The sequence below is a fragment of the Heloderma suspectum genome, chromosome 1 (assembly GCF_057233095.1).
Source record: "Heloderma suspectum isolate Gila_16-S chromosome 1, 16-S_ref, whole genome shotgun sequence".
NCBI classification, from domain to species: domain Eukaryota; kingdom Metazoa; phylum Chordata; class Lepidosauria; order Squamata; family Helodermatidae; genus Heloderma; species Heloderma suspectum.
The window spans coordinates 295,275,791-295,292,190 of NC_139458.1; the positions used below are offsets into that span (position 1 = coordinate 295,275,791).

A 16,400-nucleotide genomic window follows, 5' to 3' on the forward strand; every position below is an offset into this window, starting at 1 on the left:
CACTGACAAGAATCCCCTGGAGTTGCTCCGCTTCTTCACCATTGCAACCTGCTTGTTCACCTGCCTCTTGCTCTGACTCAGGCAATGGTGGTTGTAGTAAGGAGGAGCAGTAGATGCTACTGCCTTTTTTCTCACTGGCTTCCTGCTTGCCAAGCAAGCAAATGGTTGCAATGAAAAGAAAGAGGATGAGGAGCAATAGAAGCTGGGGACAATGTGGGTGAGAAGGTAGACTCACTGAAGGAGGGGGCTCATTGAGGGTGTCTTACCCAAGGGCACTCCAAAATGTGGAGCTGGTACTGCCCCTGTCCTCCCAGGCCAGCTGGAAATGAACCAAACTGTGAGCAGGGACCGGGGTGGGGTGGGGATCTCCACACCAATGGAATGAGAAGCGCATTAGAGTATTACCCAGATTTTCATAGAATCGGCTTTGGTCCTTCAGGGGCACATGAAGCAAGATAAGCCGAATGTACCATACCTTTAAAATCTGGTTTTCAGCACTTGAAAGGAACATACTTCTGGGTGAGGTAGAGGGAGTAGAACTGAACATCATCAAACTGGCAGGGGCTGCTCAACCAGTGAGAGAGGCTTGTTTCCCGCCCCTGTCCAGGCTTCCCGCTGCTACTGCATCATGAATGGAGAGCAACTAGTTTTCCCCCTGTGTGCAGATTTCCCTGAAGAAACCAAAATCCTGAATTCTCCAGTGTGGAGCATCTGAAGGTTACCGAGAGCTCCCCCTACCCCAATTTCACCACATTCCAGCAATCTGCTGCAGAGTTATTGCCCCCACCCCATTTTTCCCCATGTGTGCACTTTCGCCTATTGCTTCCCACCCCCCATCCACACACCCCTTTCTCCCTTTCTCCTTCTCCCTGCTTGCAATGAGAAGCCCCTGAAAACCTGAAAGATCATTACTGCAATAAAGTGGAGAAGGGACTTTACATAACAACATAACGTAACATTTACAGAAATGGATTACAGAATATTAAAGAAGCACAACATTGCAATAGTGATTTCAGACAGAATCGGAGAAGTGAAAGAGGGCTTTAGGGCAAGTTACTAAAGTTAGCCTTAAAACCCTTCACTGCAGGGGAGTGAGATTTATTTCTTATTTCTGAGTAAATATGCACAGAAGGGGGGGGGGATATGTTAAAAGTTTAAAAGCAGGTTACCTAAGGTGATTGAGTGTTCCCACTACTGTGGTAATATGAGGGGTCACTGCTGCACTCCTGGAGATATTCTCAATGGGAAAACCTACTTCAATTTGGAAAACAAGAGGGAATAGGGCATCTCACAGAGCTGTTGTGATGGAAAATGTGGAGAAGAAAGAGCCATGTATTCTGATTCTTGGAGGGATGATTGGATAAAATGTAGTAAGTAAGTAAATAAATATATAAAACATCCATCTAGTCCAGGTCCAGGCTTCTGTCTTGAACAGTGGCCAGTGGGATTCCTGTTGGAAGCTCATGTACAGAGCATGGTGGAATCCCAGTGACATTAGAATGAATCAAAACAAATAAGGTAAAATGCCACTGTTCCATTTTTTGGATGAATTTTCTCCAAAACTTTACCAGATGTCAAACAAAAAGAATCAAACATATTTTTGCACATAAATAGCTCCTCTTCTTTAAAGTGTCCAGAGATCATTAGGAAAAGCATCTGATTTTTTTTAAAAAAAATTCTAAATTATGTACTGCTGCTCCTAGGACATCCTTTCATTTTGTCTTGATGGGTCAAACTACACGTCTTGCTGAACGCATCACTGAAGTTGTCTCTTTCTTTTACTTGAAATAGCGGCTGAAGGGGTGGGGGGCTGATCAGAACTGGGTCCACAGCATGTGAGGATTTCCTCTAATTTCACTGCCTAGTCAAAAATTCCCTCCAGCTGATGTTTGGCTCAGAAGGGAAGCCCCTATTGATACCAGCTGGAGCACACCCCACCCCCACCCCCAGCAAAGAGGAGTTGTGGAATTTTCTACAGGACTCCAGCAGGAGGGAATGGAATAACCCCCTCCTTTCATCTCACTGTGGTTGCAATCTGATTGCCCCACCCAGTAGAGAGACATGCAACTTCCACTGATGCATTTAGCATCACATGTAGCTTGGTCCTAAGGTCTTTAGGCTGGAGAACCCAGGTCAAATCAATAATGAAGCCATGCCAAATTTCATTTGCAGATAATCAATCTGTGAAAGTAACAAAGAAAGTATAGGTACATTGTTTACAATTCATGTGTGTGGTAATTCCTTAGAGACTTTTTATACTCTTATCAACCTGCTTTGATTTTCAGTAACTATAGTAACTGGAAATGAAGTAGTTGTTTACTGTCCTTTAGGTTTCAATTTTACATTGTGTACTGTTTTACAAAATAGGTCATTCATTTATTTATTTATTTATTTAATTAATTTCTATACCGCCCAATAGCCGAAGCTCTCTGGGCGGTTCACAAAAACTAAAACCAAACAACACACAATAAAACAATTTAAAATATATAGAACATTAAAACCACAATATAACAATACAACCACAATAAAACCTAGCAGCAGTACAGGAGTTTAAAATACAGATTTAAAACAGCAAAGATAAAAATTTAGAAAGCTAAAATGCCTGGGAAAATAAAAAGGTCTTCACCTGGCGCCGAAAGGAGTACAATGTAGGCGCCAGGTGAACCTCACTAGGGAGCTCATTCCAGAGCCGGGGTGCCACAACAGAAAAAGCCCTCCTCCTAGTAGCCACCCGCCTCACTTCCTTTGGCAGGGGCTCACGGAGAAGGGCCGCTGATGATGATCTTAAGGTTCGGGCAGGCACATATGGGAGGAGGCGATCCTTCAGGTAACCTGGCCCCAAGCCGTTAAGGGCTTTAAATGTTAACACCAGCACTTTGAATCGGGCCCGGAAATGGACTGGCAGCCAGTGCAGCTGGAAAAGTACTGGCGTAATATGAGCTCGCAGGCCAGTCCCTGTTAACAATCTTGCTGCCCTATTTTGGACCAGCTGAAGTTTCCGGACCGTTTTCAAAGGCAGCCCCACGTATAACGCATTGCAGTAATCCAGACGAGAAGTTATCAGAGCATGGATAACTGTAGCTAGGCTATCTCTGTCCAGATAAGGGCGTAGTTGGTATACCAGCCTAAGCTGATAAAAAGTGCTCCGTGCCACTGAGTTCACCTGTGCCTCAAGTGACAGTTCTGGATCCAAGAGCACCCCCAAACTACAAACCTGATCCTTTAGGGGGAGTGCAACCCCCTCCAGAACAGGTTGAATATCACCTAGCCGGGCAGACGAACCACCCACTAACAGTACCTCCATCTTGTCTGGATTGAGTTTCAGTTTATTGGCCCTCATCCAGTCCATTACCGTGCCCAGGCACTGGTTCAGAACAGCCACTGCCTCACCTGGTTTTGATGAGAAAGAGAGGTAGAGCTGGGTGTCATCCGCATATTGATGGCACCTCAGCCCACACCTCCGGATAACCTCCCCCAGCGGTTTCATGTAGATGTTAAACAGCATGGGGGATAGAATAGAGCCCTGTGGAATCCCATGGCACAATTGCCATGGCACAGAGCAATAATCCCCCAGCACCACCTTCTGGAATCGGCCATCCAAGTAGGAGCGGAACCACTGTAGTGCAGTGCCTCCAACTCCCAACCCAGACAACCTATCCAGAAGGATACCATGGTCGATGGTATCGAAAGCTGCTGAGAGGTCCAGGAGAATCAACAGGGTCGCATTCCCCCTGTCCCTCTCACTATAGGTCACTATAGATGCTGAATCATTATCCACTAAGTAAGACAATTTTCAGTTATATGTCTACTTTGCTGGCTGCAACAGTGAGATGGCAACTAAATACTATGTTAACAGCTGCTTTATTCCACCATCTCATGGTTCATAAACTGTGGCTTGGTTCGCACATCATGTTAAGCCATAGTGTAGTTTGTTGAAATCTGGCCTGTTATTGGCTGGGTTCGGATGATCAGTGGGGAAAAGAAGCCAGCATGGCTTCTTTTCCTCCGATGATCATCCAAACCCAGCTATTGCGTCTGAACCCATCCCTGCAAACAAACCTTGGTTTGTTAATCAGCTGTAAAGCACAAATTGAAGTTATTGGTTTTCGTTGGCTTATGAAATCTGGCTTGTTTAAACCATGGTTTGTTGTGAAGTCTGAATCATGGCTTATCCCTAGCTTGTTTGTGCTGCTCTCTGCCCTGATAGATGCACCTGGCAAGAGCAGGCTGAAGCCTGAAAATGAAACCATTTAGAAGGCAGGCAAAATGGGCGGGAAACAAACCAGAAATAAGGAAAACAAGTGGCAGTTTTTTGCTCATCTACAAGACAATTCATGGCTAAAGCAACAAGCTATGGTTAACATAAATCATGGCTTAGTATTATGTGCAAATGCAGCCTATATCTTAATAAGCCTGCATATAAAATCACTAAAAGATGATCTTCACATAGAAAGAACAACATAGTCAACCAGAACAATTTTCTTGAGCAACAGAATGCTCAAGGTCAACACATTGCTTTTTGATATACACATTGACAAGATAACAACTAGATATTGCATTCATACTTATTCAGGGTTTCAGTCAAAATTAGTGATGTACGAAAGTCACTTACCTTTTCGAAGGATGACATTCACGGTGGGGGGAGGCGCTCCATCCCTCCTCCCAAAATTCTCTCCAGCTAGCTCCGCTCTGCAGAAATTCTGCAGAGCCGCTGGCCGGGGCCACCCTCAGCCGGACATCCGGCCGCTGGGCTGCCTGCAGGGATGCAAATGGTGGCTGCCATAGCTGCCACCATTTGCGCCCCTGTATCTTGCCATGATAGGCTATGTAAATATTTACGTAGCCTATCACGGCAAAAAACAACAACAACAGCAGACGCAAAGGGCGGCGGCTACAGCAGCCGCCATTTGCGTTCCCTTTTTTTTTGCCGTTTTAGCCTATGTAAATATTTACATAGGCTATTATGGCAAAAAAAGGGGGGGGAACGAAAATGGCTTAGTGGCTGCCATTTGCATTCCTTTTTTTTTTTTTTGCCGTAATACGGCAAAAAAAAAAAGGGAATGCAAATGGCGGCCGCTGTAGCCACCGCCATTTGCGTTCCCTTAGTTAAGCCTTGATAGGCTACGTAAATACTTACGTAGCCTATCACGGCTTCCTCAGGGACGTAAATGGCATCCCTACATTAGCTGTGATAGGCTACATAAGTATTTACGTAGCCTATCACAGCTACATGGAAGAAGCGAATAGCGGCCGCAGACACGGCCACCACTCGCAAGTCAGCGCAGACAGCAGCAGGTAGGTGCTCCGTTCTAGGCCAATTTCATGGTGGGGTCGGGGGGGCTTCGTTCCCCATGATTTTGGGGGGCCGAATGCACTGGCATTCGGCCTTATCAAGATCCATGGTGGAATTCTCTGACATCCCTAGTCAAAATAGATATCATTAACGAATAGCTTCTCTGATCAGCAGTTTGGAATACAACACACCTTTTCCTCAGTTCTTGTGGTCAGACCGTCAGAAGCCTAAACAAAAGCCACCATTCCTACCTGAGTCCAGATTATTCTTGCCAAATCATAGATCATAGAATCATAGGGTTGCAAGGGGCCTACAGGACCCTCAAGTCCAACCCCCTGCTCAATGCAGGAAGCCTGATTCCCAGGCAGTCTCCCATCCAAGTACTAACCAGGGCTGACTCTGCTTAGCTTCCAAGATCAGATGAGATCGGGTGCACCCTAATAGTATTTTCAGTCTGAAGGAGGCCAGCTAATTAAAGGCAACGTCAATGAATGTCTTGCAGTCATATGTGATGATTGGTTATTTTGCCATGAGTTTGCAGACCGGACAGTCCGTAAACTTGCAATAGACTGTCTTGCAATGTTTCATAGTGTATAATTATAACCAGGACAACAACAACAACACTGCTTCAAAGCTTTTCATGTCATGTCTCCAGAAAATGTTAACAAAGGATACAGTCCTTATTAAAAGAACATATAGCTCTTTGCTGAATTGACAGGTGAACAAAAATAAGGCTCAGATATAATGAAAAGAATATACATGAACACACATAATGTTAAGCCATAGTGTGGTTTGTTGAGCAGCCTTTTCACATGGAAGTTTCTGTTTGGGAAAAAAGGGGTATTTCTCCTAAAAGTTTACAGGGCTGACCAGGAAGAGACGAGATACCCAATCCTAGCTTTTCCCTACCTGGTTCCCTCTGGATGTGTTAGACTGCAATTTCCATCATCCCCGGCCAGCAGGGCTACTGGGCTTTTCCATGTCAGCCTTTTAAGTTTTGCACCAATTGGGCAACTGGGGAGAAAAGATGTAATAGAACCCTCTACCCCCACCCTGATCAATTCTGTGTATCCATATAGCCATTCATAGATCTTCCCTGTTCACAGGAACAGGTTCCTGCAATTATCAATATTTCCATATATACATTTATGACTGACTGCCACTGCAGTGGCAACAAAGACAACCAAACATGGTTAAATAGCACACAACTGATATAGTTAAACCACTGGACCAGGGATGAGCAACTTGTGGCCTTGCAGATGTTTTGACCTACAATTCCCATGATGCCTCAGCACTGGCTATGCTCGCTAGGGCTGATGGGAGTTATAGGCCAAATATCTGGAGGGCCACAAGTTTCCCACCCCTGCATTAGACTCTAATGTTTATGCACAAGTCGTCATTGTTATTGTCATCGTCATCATCATTAGAAACACATGTAAGTTACATGAAATAAAATCCAAATATGCAGTGCCTGAAGGCTAATAGACAGTCAACCCCAACAAGAGTTATATATGTGCATCCAACACATATATAATGTTGGAATAAAGGCACGCAGATCTAAATTCCTAAATCAGTAAGTGTATATTTTAAAGGATATAACACATTGACACAGAAACAGAACCAAATTCTAAGTTCAGAAATAGATGAGTTAAAAAAAGAAAAAAATAAGTAACTCATTTTTTTCATTAGCCATCAAGGCCAATCCCATATCCTGAAGCAGGTTCTTTTTGTATCTGCTACCCTTAAAAGAGTTTGGGTCGCATTATCCAAATCTTTTTTTATTTTGACAAACAGAGAGGAGAAACAAGGAAAGGAGAAGCTGCCTATGAATATTACCTGGAGATTGTGGGGAGTGGAACTTAACATCCTGTGCAAAATAGAGCTTATAATGCTATGCCAAAATAAGTTTCAGCATGTTTTGAACCTATCAGTTGTTCTTTAGGGGTAAAGTGCTCAAAAACATAATGATCCCCAAACAGTTACATCCTATTGTGATACCCTTTTTCACAGAGATAAGCTTATCTCTTAGGCATGATAATACAAAAGGACCTAATCAATGTTTTGCCAGTGACTTGAATGGAATGTAGATTGCTCTCATGAAGTGGTTATTTATGTAGTTTAGCAGTGTAACGTGTCTGAGGTTTCCATAGAAAATATATATGAAAGCTAAGTATAAAGACTGCAGCTGTTGTTGTTTTTTTAATAATATGTCTCCAGATTTCAATTCAGTGGCTTATTCTGGCCTAGCATATTTCAGCGAGAAGAACTAAGAAGCCCTTTTCTAACTAGCTGCTTTATTTCCCCTGAAATGTGTGTCATGACATCCTATGTAAAATCTACATCATAGCTAAACTGCAAATCTACAGCATAGTTAAATTGCTAATTGTTCCCATTTCTATAGAATATAATCACAGTTATCTGTTCAGTTCATGTCATGGCAACCTCTTAGAATATGTAGTAAAGTAGGTTCTAATTTTAGCTTGCTGTTTTAATTTTCACAGATTAAAGAACATCTTGCAAAAGGACAAAGGACACTGGCTGGTGAAGGAATGTCCCAAGTGACCAAGACCCTTCTGGATTTAACTCAGAGGAAGAATTTCTATGCAGGGGACCTCTTGGTGTCTGTGGAAATTCTCAGAAATGTTACAGATACATTTAAAAGAGCAAGTTACATCCCTGCATCAGATGGGGTCCAGGTATGTGAAATGACAGTAATAGAACAATATAGCAAGGGTGCTAGTAGTGGTAGAGCTCATGCTTCGGATACAAAATGCCCCAGGTTCAATCCCTGTCATCTCCTGCTAAAAGGATCTCAGGGAACAAGGCAACAACCTGAGACCACGGAGAGAAGGTGCCACTTAAATTAGACAATATCGGGCTAGATGGGCCAGTGGTCTGACAGTGTTATGTAGAAGGTAGCTTCAAAATTCATTAACCTCTGTGGACATGGATTATTCTGTGATTACTGTTATCTTTTTCTCTCAAGGGGACAAATTGGAGGTTGTATGGCTAGGAAGGCACATTGAGTGCTAGTTCTGAAACACCACTGGCTCACTGGGTGTTTCAGGAGCAGTTAATGCATTCACCCAGGGCTGGCTGCAGGTTTTGAAGGGCTGTTGAGCAAGACACCCACAATGGGCCCCCTCCCTCCATGAGTCTCCCTTCTCACCACCAGTGTCACCAGACATCTTTTGTGATATTCACACTCTCATGAGTTGTTCAGCTTCCAAACAATATAGAGATTTAAACAAGCAATGTCCACTATATTTGGGGGTGGGAACCACTATCAGTCACTGTTTTTCTGTTAACTGTAAGCCACTCAGAGAAATTTCTATTGTGGGGCAGCATACAATTATAATCAAGCAAGCAAGCATTTGGAAGTGTATGCGGAGACCATCTGGCCACAGGTTTGTCTAAATTTTCTTTAGTCTTACTATAATTAATGTTCCTAAGCTTGGATTTGTTGTCTGAGATTGCTATATCTTTATGCATTGAAGAAAGGAGAATCACAGTCATTTCTTTGGTACATCACCAACAAGTGTCAAATCTTTTTTCAAACCAGAAACACTGCTGTTCACATGTCTAGATGAAGGGAAGGAATGGGGAATTTCTAGTGTATTTGTATTCAATTGCTGCCTAGAGTCACGTTTTCCTTAGCCAATTCCCTGGCTAGTGGCATACTGGTGGAAAAGTTATCAGGGGTCTAGTTTATCTGGACCCCTGTAAATGTAGTGTTAGTTCATCAACCACTGTCTAGCTGAAATTTCAAGCTGCCAAGGCACCCTTGTGGGTTTGCTAGGTCATGAAGAAGATTCTCACTGCAGAAAAATGGTTTAAATGTTTAGATTTAGATTATGTATATATATATGCATGTATGCATTATATTTCTATACCTCCCAATAGCTGAAGCTCTCTTAAAAAGGGGTTTTGTAAAGCTGTGGGATACTGTTCACCTCAGCACCATTTGTGGTGATGTTATCCAGATCCTTCCTTCCACCAGCAGAAAGACACCACTTGCAGCATGGGAGTTCCACATTCCTTCCCATCCGCTGCAGCTCCACTGTACCCTCCAAATCAGCTCCAGGGGATCTCCAACCCTTTCTCACATGAAACAGGTTCTGGGCTGAGCATCTGTAGACATAACAAGTAGCTAATAATGTTAAATGACATTTGATGGGGAAATTTTGATCCATACCACTTTATTGTATAGTTTTACAGTTACTCCAGTCATTCCGATAGGGGTGTACCCCCAAAGCCGTAAGAATAAAAACATTGATCTTCCACTAAATTAAGGAGGGGCCGCTCTGAAAAACCACATGGCAATTGGTTGAGGACTACCTAGAACATGGAGTTGTGCAAGGCAGACATGCTAGTTTTATGAATATCTTTCAGTGCTGTCAGGGTGTGTTTAACTCCACGGGTCGATGGGGGTATTAAAACAAAGTCAGAGCCAGGAATGTCATTGCCTATTTCATATAGTGTTTTGCCTTGTCTGAAATGCATAAAGTTCATTAAAATAAAATCTTGGCAGAGATCCCAGACAATTTATTGGTAATTAATTTTTATCTCAAAATTCAGGTGTATGTTTTGGGGGACAAAGTGTGGCATATCATTTTCAACATGAAATGCTGAATGATCATTCATAAATCATTCTGTGACTAATGTCTAATGCATCTTTAGATTACAATCCAGTGAGACCTTTTATGTATGCACAAGGGATTGTGTGCATACAGCATATGCTAATATATAAAGCTGGAGCTGCCAGGGGGCTAAAAGCCTGCACAAAATGGCTCTCTATGGTCTACCTCTGACAGAGTGCTACTGATACAGGTATTGATAATCACACAATATCATTTATCAGAATGGCCTATGAAACATCGAGATCATTTGGATAATTGGAAATTGAGATAAACTGGAATTATATTTACAGAAAAATACTGTCAGTCAATCTTTGTTCCTATCTCTTAGCTATCACTGGTATATGGGGAACATAGGAATTCAGATTATATATGGAAGTTTGGACAATAGATGTTCTTCATATAATGTAAAAAGAATCCCTGGCTTCCATACAAAGCAATAGGGATGCCACAGTAATCCAGCAGGTTCAATGTTCAGCACAGGTATTGTCGTACCACTTGTGTGGGAAGTTATCAAGGACCCACCACCTGTCCAGCTCTATCCAATTTATTTTCTCTTTGGTAGGAATGTCAGAGAATTCCGCGACGGATCTCAGTGAGGCTGAATGCCAGTGCATTCAGCCCCCTGAAATCCGTCACGGAACGAAGCCCCTGCCCCCCCAACCCACGAAAGGCGCGCGAAATGGAGCATTTCTCCTGCTCCTGTCAGCACTGCTTTGCGCATGGCGGCCATCCTGCAGCTGCCATTCGCTTCCTCCTCTTCATAGCCATGATAGGCTACATAAATACTTACATAGCCTATCACGGCTAATGCAGGGATGCCATTTGCGTCCCTGCAGAGGCCGTGATAGGCTACATAAGTATTTACATAGCCTATCACGGCAGGGTGGGGGGAAAACCCAGCGTATGCAAATGGCGGAGGTTACCGCCATTTGCGTACGCTGGTTTCCCCCCCCCCCCCCGCCGTGATAGGCTACCTAAGTATTTACGTAGCCTATCATGGCAGGGGGGAAAAAACCCAGCGCACGCAAATGGTGGCGGCTACCGCTATTTGCGTACGCTGGGGTTTTTCCCCCCCTGCCGTGATAGGCTACCTAAGTATTTACGTAGCCTATCATGGCAGGGGGGGGAAAAACTCAGCGTACGCAAATGGTGGCGGCTACCGCCATTTGCGTATGCTGGGTTTTTTCCCCCTGCCATGATAGGCTACATAAATATTTACGTAGCCTATCACAGCTCAATACAGGGACACAACTGGCGGCGGCTATGACAGCCGCCATTTGTGTCCCTGCAGGGCTGCCCAGCGGCTGGATGTCTGGCTGTGGGCGGCCAGGCAGGATTCCGGGGGGAGGGATGGAGCACCTCCCCCCCCGCCGAGGATTCCAGGGGGAGGGACGGAGCGCTTCCCCCCCACCGTGGATTGCCCGGCGCAGAGCCAGGTAGGTGTTTCGAACATCCCCACTCTTTGAGCACAAAACAATATCATTGGATGGATGCATGTATAAAGTCTTGCACTAGCCAGCTGGGGCATTAGTGAGTGGGGATGTATATCCACATTGATCCAGGATCTGAATGCACATCCTATTAAAAGCAAATTACAGAATCTACATCAGGTTGTGCATTCTGATACGCATCCAGTTTCACACAGAGTTTCGATCAAACAGAGTTCTATCACACAGAGTTTCACATTGAAGACCATGGGGTGGAAAAGAAAAGGAAAAACTCAATGGAAATAAAGGGGAAAGTTTCTCCATATCACTACAAGGCACTAAGTCACCGGGAGATGCTGCAATTAGACAATTATTTGAGCTAATTAATTTCTGATCATTTTATTTTATGTGAATTTAGTTCTTTAGGCAGATAATTTTACACAAATAAAGCAGGGAGTTATGTACATGGCACGTGGTTCAGCTGCCAAGTTCTCTATGGTTGCAAACATCACTCAGTGTTATATTTCAACACTGGAGACTGGTGGCTCTGATTGTGGTGGAGCTGTGAATCCCTTCCAAATTTCAGCCAGAACTAGCCAGAACTCTAAAAGAGCAATCCAGGGCACTGAACCCTAGCCCCCAAATAGGTTCAGCACCCTGTATAGCTCCTTTAGAGTTCTGGCTGGTTCTGACCGAAACCCAGAATTGATTCACATCCCCACAAAATCAGTCCCACCAACCTCCACCACATTTCAAGTGCTTCTTAGCACTTGAGTTGTAGCTCTTTGCAGAACAGACATATGCCCTCCCCACTGCCCCCCTCCAAAAGCCCAACTCACAAAATAGCATAAATTAGATTTTGAATCTATGAATTCAGAAAGTAGCATAAATGTCTAATTGAGGCGGCGGGGAGAGGGAGCCACGACACCGATTAGTCTGATAGCTATGTCAGTTCCTAAACTATATTATGAATGACGAATGGAATTAAAGGCAAAGCCATTTCATTAGCACTCACTCACAGATAATATTTGATATGAGGAAATTGACACCTTTTAGCTGGCATTGCCTTCTGCAACAGAAGCATCATTTGTTGCAACACCAGCATAATTAATTGTTCTGTGTCACTGAGCTGAGACATAGCTGGTTGCACTTTCCAATTGCACCTTCTAAATAAATGTGCTGATTCAGAAAGACTTTGTATCAAGCAGTTAAACTGCAACCAAAGCAAACATAACAATGACAACATCATTAATTTTAAACCATATATTCTAGGCCCTTCTATCCGAAAAAGCCACATCCTAATAAGTGTTAAAGAAAATAGAACAAAGGTTGCTTTAAGTCAACTCTATAATCAGATCTAGACAGAGAGGAAGCTAGTTCTTTTCATCCTTTAAAAATGCCACTCTGGTAGCATGATCACAAATTGAGAGACACAGTAGGATAATCTGCCCTGAGCACACTTTCCTGCAAGAGAAATTACACCTCTGCCTCCAGTTATGATGGGCCAATGCAGGTGTAGCACTGCTGATAGCTTAAGTATGATTTGATGGGGGCTGCAGGTATGGACAGGTGAATCTGTCCATTTGGCTTTCTCATGCACTTGAATCTTTTAAATCTCAAGTTCTTTTTCTCCTGAATAGGATGAGCTTTGTGAATTCAGGTACATTCTTATCAAAAGCGACCTGAAATGAAATTCTCACCCATCTGCATCAGCCGAATTCAGTAGGTACAGTTCTTCCCAGAATGGAGAGGACCATGTTGTATCCACCTGCCATGTAGCTGTTAGAGATGAGGAGCCTGTAAAAAAAAAGAGAGGTGACAGCCGTAATTCAGCACTAACATGACTAAATATATAAGAATTCAAACCCAGGCATTTAAGAGCAGAGAACTCAAAGCCCGGGGCCTGGATGAACAAATCTGTCCATTTTGGTTTCTCCCACATTAACATTAAAAAAAAATATCTCAAATTCTTTTTGTCCTGAATACGGTGAACTTTGCAAAATTTTGGTAAATTCTTATCAAAACTGAACTGAAACAAAATTCTCATGCATCCATCATAACGGCAGGACTGCCCTTTTCTTTCCTCACACTTCCTCACTGCAGTTTCCTGCTACCTCACCACTGACGTTCTGGATTAACTCAGGGTCTGATGCTACCGTGCAAAGCCGTTTGCTCTGTTAGGTTTGCAGTGGTCCACTGTACCCTGGTGTCCAATATTTCACCCGCAATTCATTCCGGCCCATAATTTAAATGGTTTAAATTGGTGTCGCTGTTCTGTCCTGGAAATCTCCATGCATTTCAGCTTCCTTAGCTCCTATGTTGTTCATTCGCTCAATCACTTCCGACTCTTCATGACTTCATGGACCAGCCCACACCAGAGCTTCCCATCGGCCGCCACCACCCCCAGCTCCCCCAAGGTCGAGTCCGTCACTCCAGAATATCCTCCATCCATCTTGCCCTTGGTTGACCCCTCTTCCTTTTGCCTTCCACTTTTCCTAGCATCAGCATCTTCTCCAGGGTATCCTGTCTTCTCATTATGTGGCCAAAATACTTCAGTTTTGCCTTTAATATCATTCCCTCGAGTGAGCATTCTGGCTTGATTTCCTGGAGTATGGACTGGTTTGATCTTCTTGCAGTCCAAGGCACTCTCAGAATTTTCCTCCAGCACCACAGTTCAAAAGCATCTATCTTCCTTCGCTCAGCCTTCCTTATGGTCCAGCTCTCACAGCCATAGGTAGAGGCATAAAGTGAAAATGGGAGAGGAAACAGATGTTGCTGCAAATTGACTCAAGATGTAAGTTGGTTATATCACCTACTGCACAAATATCATGTCTGATTCATAGGAAAGTGAAGAATGCTGGTTAAAGTCAACCAAGCTGTTTACATTTTGATTCTTATCCAGTTTTTTAATATATCTTATCAGCACAGATTTGCATATGAAGATATAGTTTTTATTTATTTTTATATTTATTATTACATCTTCCAAGGAGCCCAAGGCAGCTTACATGTTCCTCCTCTCCATTTTATCATCACAACAATCCTGTGAGGTAGGTTTGGCTGTAAGTCAGTGACTGGACCAAAGTCACCCAATGAGCTTAAGGGCTGAGAGGGGACTAGAACCCGGGTCTCCCAATCCCAGGCTCTGGAGGTTTGGGAGACCCTCCAGTACAGTGAGGGAGGTGGCAGAGGGCATTGCAGGGGGGAAGGAGAATCAAGAAAAATCACATCTCTCCCTTCTACTGACAGGAACCTCCAATGGATCAAAAACCGTTCTCTGAACAGAAGGAGCCTTTTTTTGGGGGGGAAGGAAATTTAGGATCCAAGCCAGATTAGCTATTACTCAAAGCAGTTACAGTAATCCTAAATCTCTCTAGTGGTGTCAAATTTATGATTATATAAGATATGCCTTAAATGGATTTGAATAAATATCTCCTTGTTTCTACAAAAGTCATGCAGCATTTCTTCCATTCAGTTTTATATAGAGTCGTATATAAAGCTTTCATTCTGTGCAAACCATTAAAGCACAGTGAATGCCAATCAGATATCTTAAAAAGGAACAACCTGAACCATGAGACAAGTTTACATGTTCCTTCCCCTGCCAAGCGTACTCTCAGGATGGTGTCTGACGTCATTGTAATCCATCTGCAGCTAATGTTCTTGTACATGAAATCCATATTGAAAAATAAGGGTAAAAAGCACAGACAAGGGACTGCTCATATTTGACAAAAAAAGAAGGATCAGTTTGTACACCTGTTTCAATACATGCATAGATGTGATCTCACCCATAGTCCTCAGTTTTTCCTTATATGCATGTTTCAGACCATTTTCCAAGTCCAAATTCATTCCAGCCCTTTTGCTCCTCAACCAAGTGAATCTGACAATGTTTCAAACCCTGTCAACTTTATACAGACATTTAGAAATAGATGGCACCACCCCATGTTGCCCCTGATAGATTTTGGCAGGAGAGATCAGACTCTCTCATCTGGTTTATACCCCAGGTTCTGAACTGGAACCAGAATTCAGGACATTCCAGCATAACAGTCCTGTGTGTTTAAGAGCTCCACAACAACTGGAAGGTTTCTAGAATGCCTTGCAGTGCAAGAACATCATTACTCTATGTTGGATGTGTAATGTGTCTGCAGTCTTTGCACATGTCCAGTGAGGCATAGTATAGCTCTGGGATATACATGAACCATGTTAAGTGTCCTCTTTGTGTGTGGGGAGGCATCTGGTACACTCTGGGGTCAATGACACTTAACATTGATTGCGCACCATGCAGGGTCTCATATATTTGTGGGGAGGGCAAATATTTTAGACTGGGAGACCTTAACACCAGGTATTACCATATACATGCACTCCACTGCAGCATGCATGTAAATGATGTGATCAACCCTTGACATGGCAGAGGCCTCCACAAATGTGCAAGGTCTGGTATGCCCAAGAGGACAGCGGGGGTGCAGAACTGTTTAGGGGTGAGGGACTGGATTGCCTCCCACCAGGTCTACACAGGCCAGATGATATCGGGGTAGTGGTCCGGCTCCCTGACATCACCCTCTGTTTTTTTCTTTTTTCTTAATGCCAGAAGGAGGCACAGAACTGTGCCTCCTCCCAGCATGGAGAAAGGGATCCAGGCCCAGGCTACCCTACATCCCTGCTACTATCTCTGATCTTAGATTGGACATAGCAGTGGAGAAGAGGGGTGGTGGGACTAGGGATGTCCTGAGAGCCTGGGCAGGGGTGGAGTCCAGCAGACTCCCCCCACTCACGCCCCCTGGACCTGCTTGCCAAGCCTCTCCACTCACCCAGACGCGCTCACCAAGCAGCCTTGTGCCCAGCAAGCAGGTCCGGCAGCCGCCCGGTCCCTAAGCAAGCCACCATTTTGCACAGAAATGGCGGCTTGGGGATTTCTGGGAATCTAATGTTGCATAAATGGTGTCTGTAAAGGGCCAGTTCATGCAACACTACAGGCGAGGACCAGCTCCTGCCTCTGCTCTCTGTTAAGCCTTCACAGTCCCCTTCCTTGCAAGGCTTGACAGGCAG

General features: G+C 43.9%; 1 protein-coding gene across 2 annotated transcripts in view; it reads left to right on the plus strand.

Annotated features, from left to right (window-relative positions):
• ADGRB3 (adhesion G protein-coupled receptor B3) overlaps positions 1-16,400 on the plus strand; it is a 703,006-nt gene that overhangs the window by 307,873 nt on the left and 378,733 nt on the right. For both annotated transcript variants that reach the window (XM_084826875.1, XM_084826876.1), the window contains one exon: positions 7,795-7,989. In XM_084826875.1, coding sequence (XP_084683001.1) covers positions 7,795-7,989 — 195 coding nt within the window. The remainder of the gene's footprint in view (positions 1-7,794; positions 7,990-16,400) is intronic.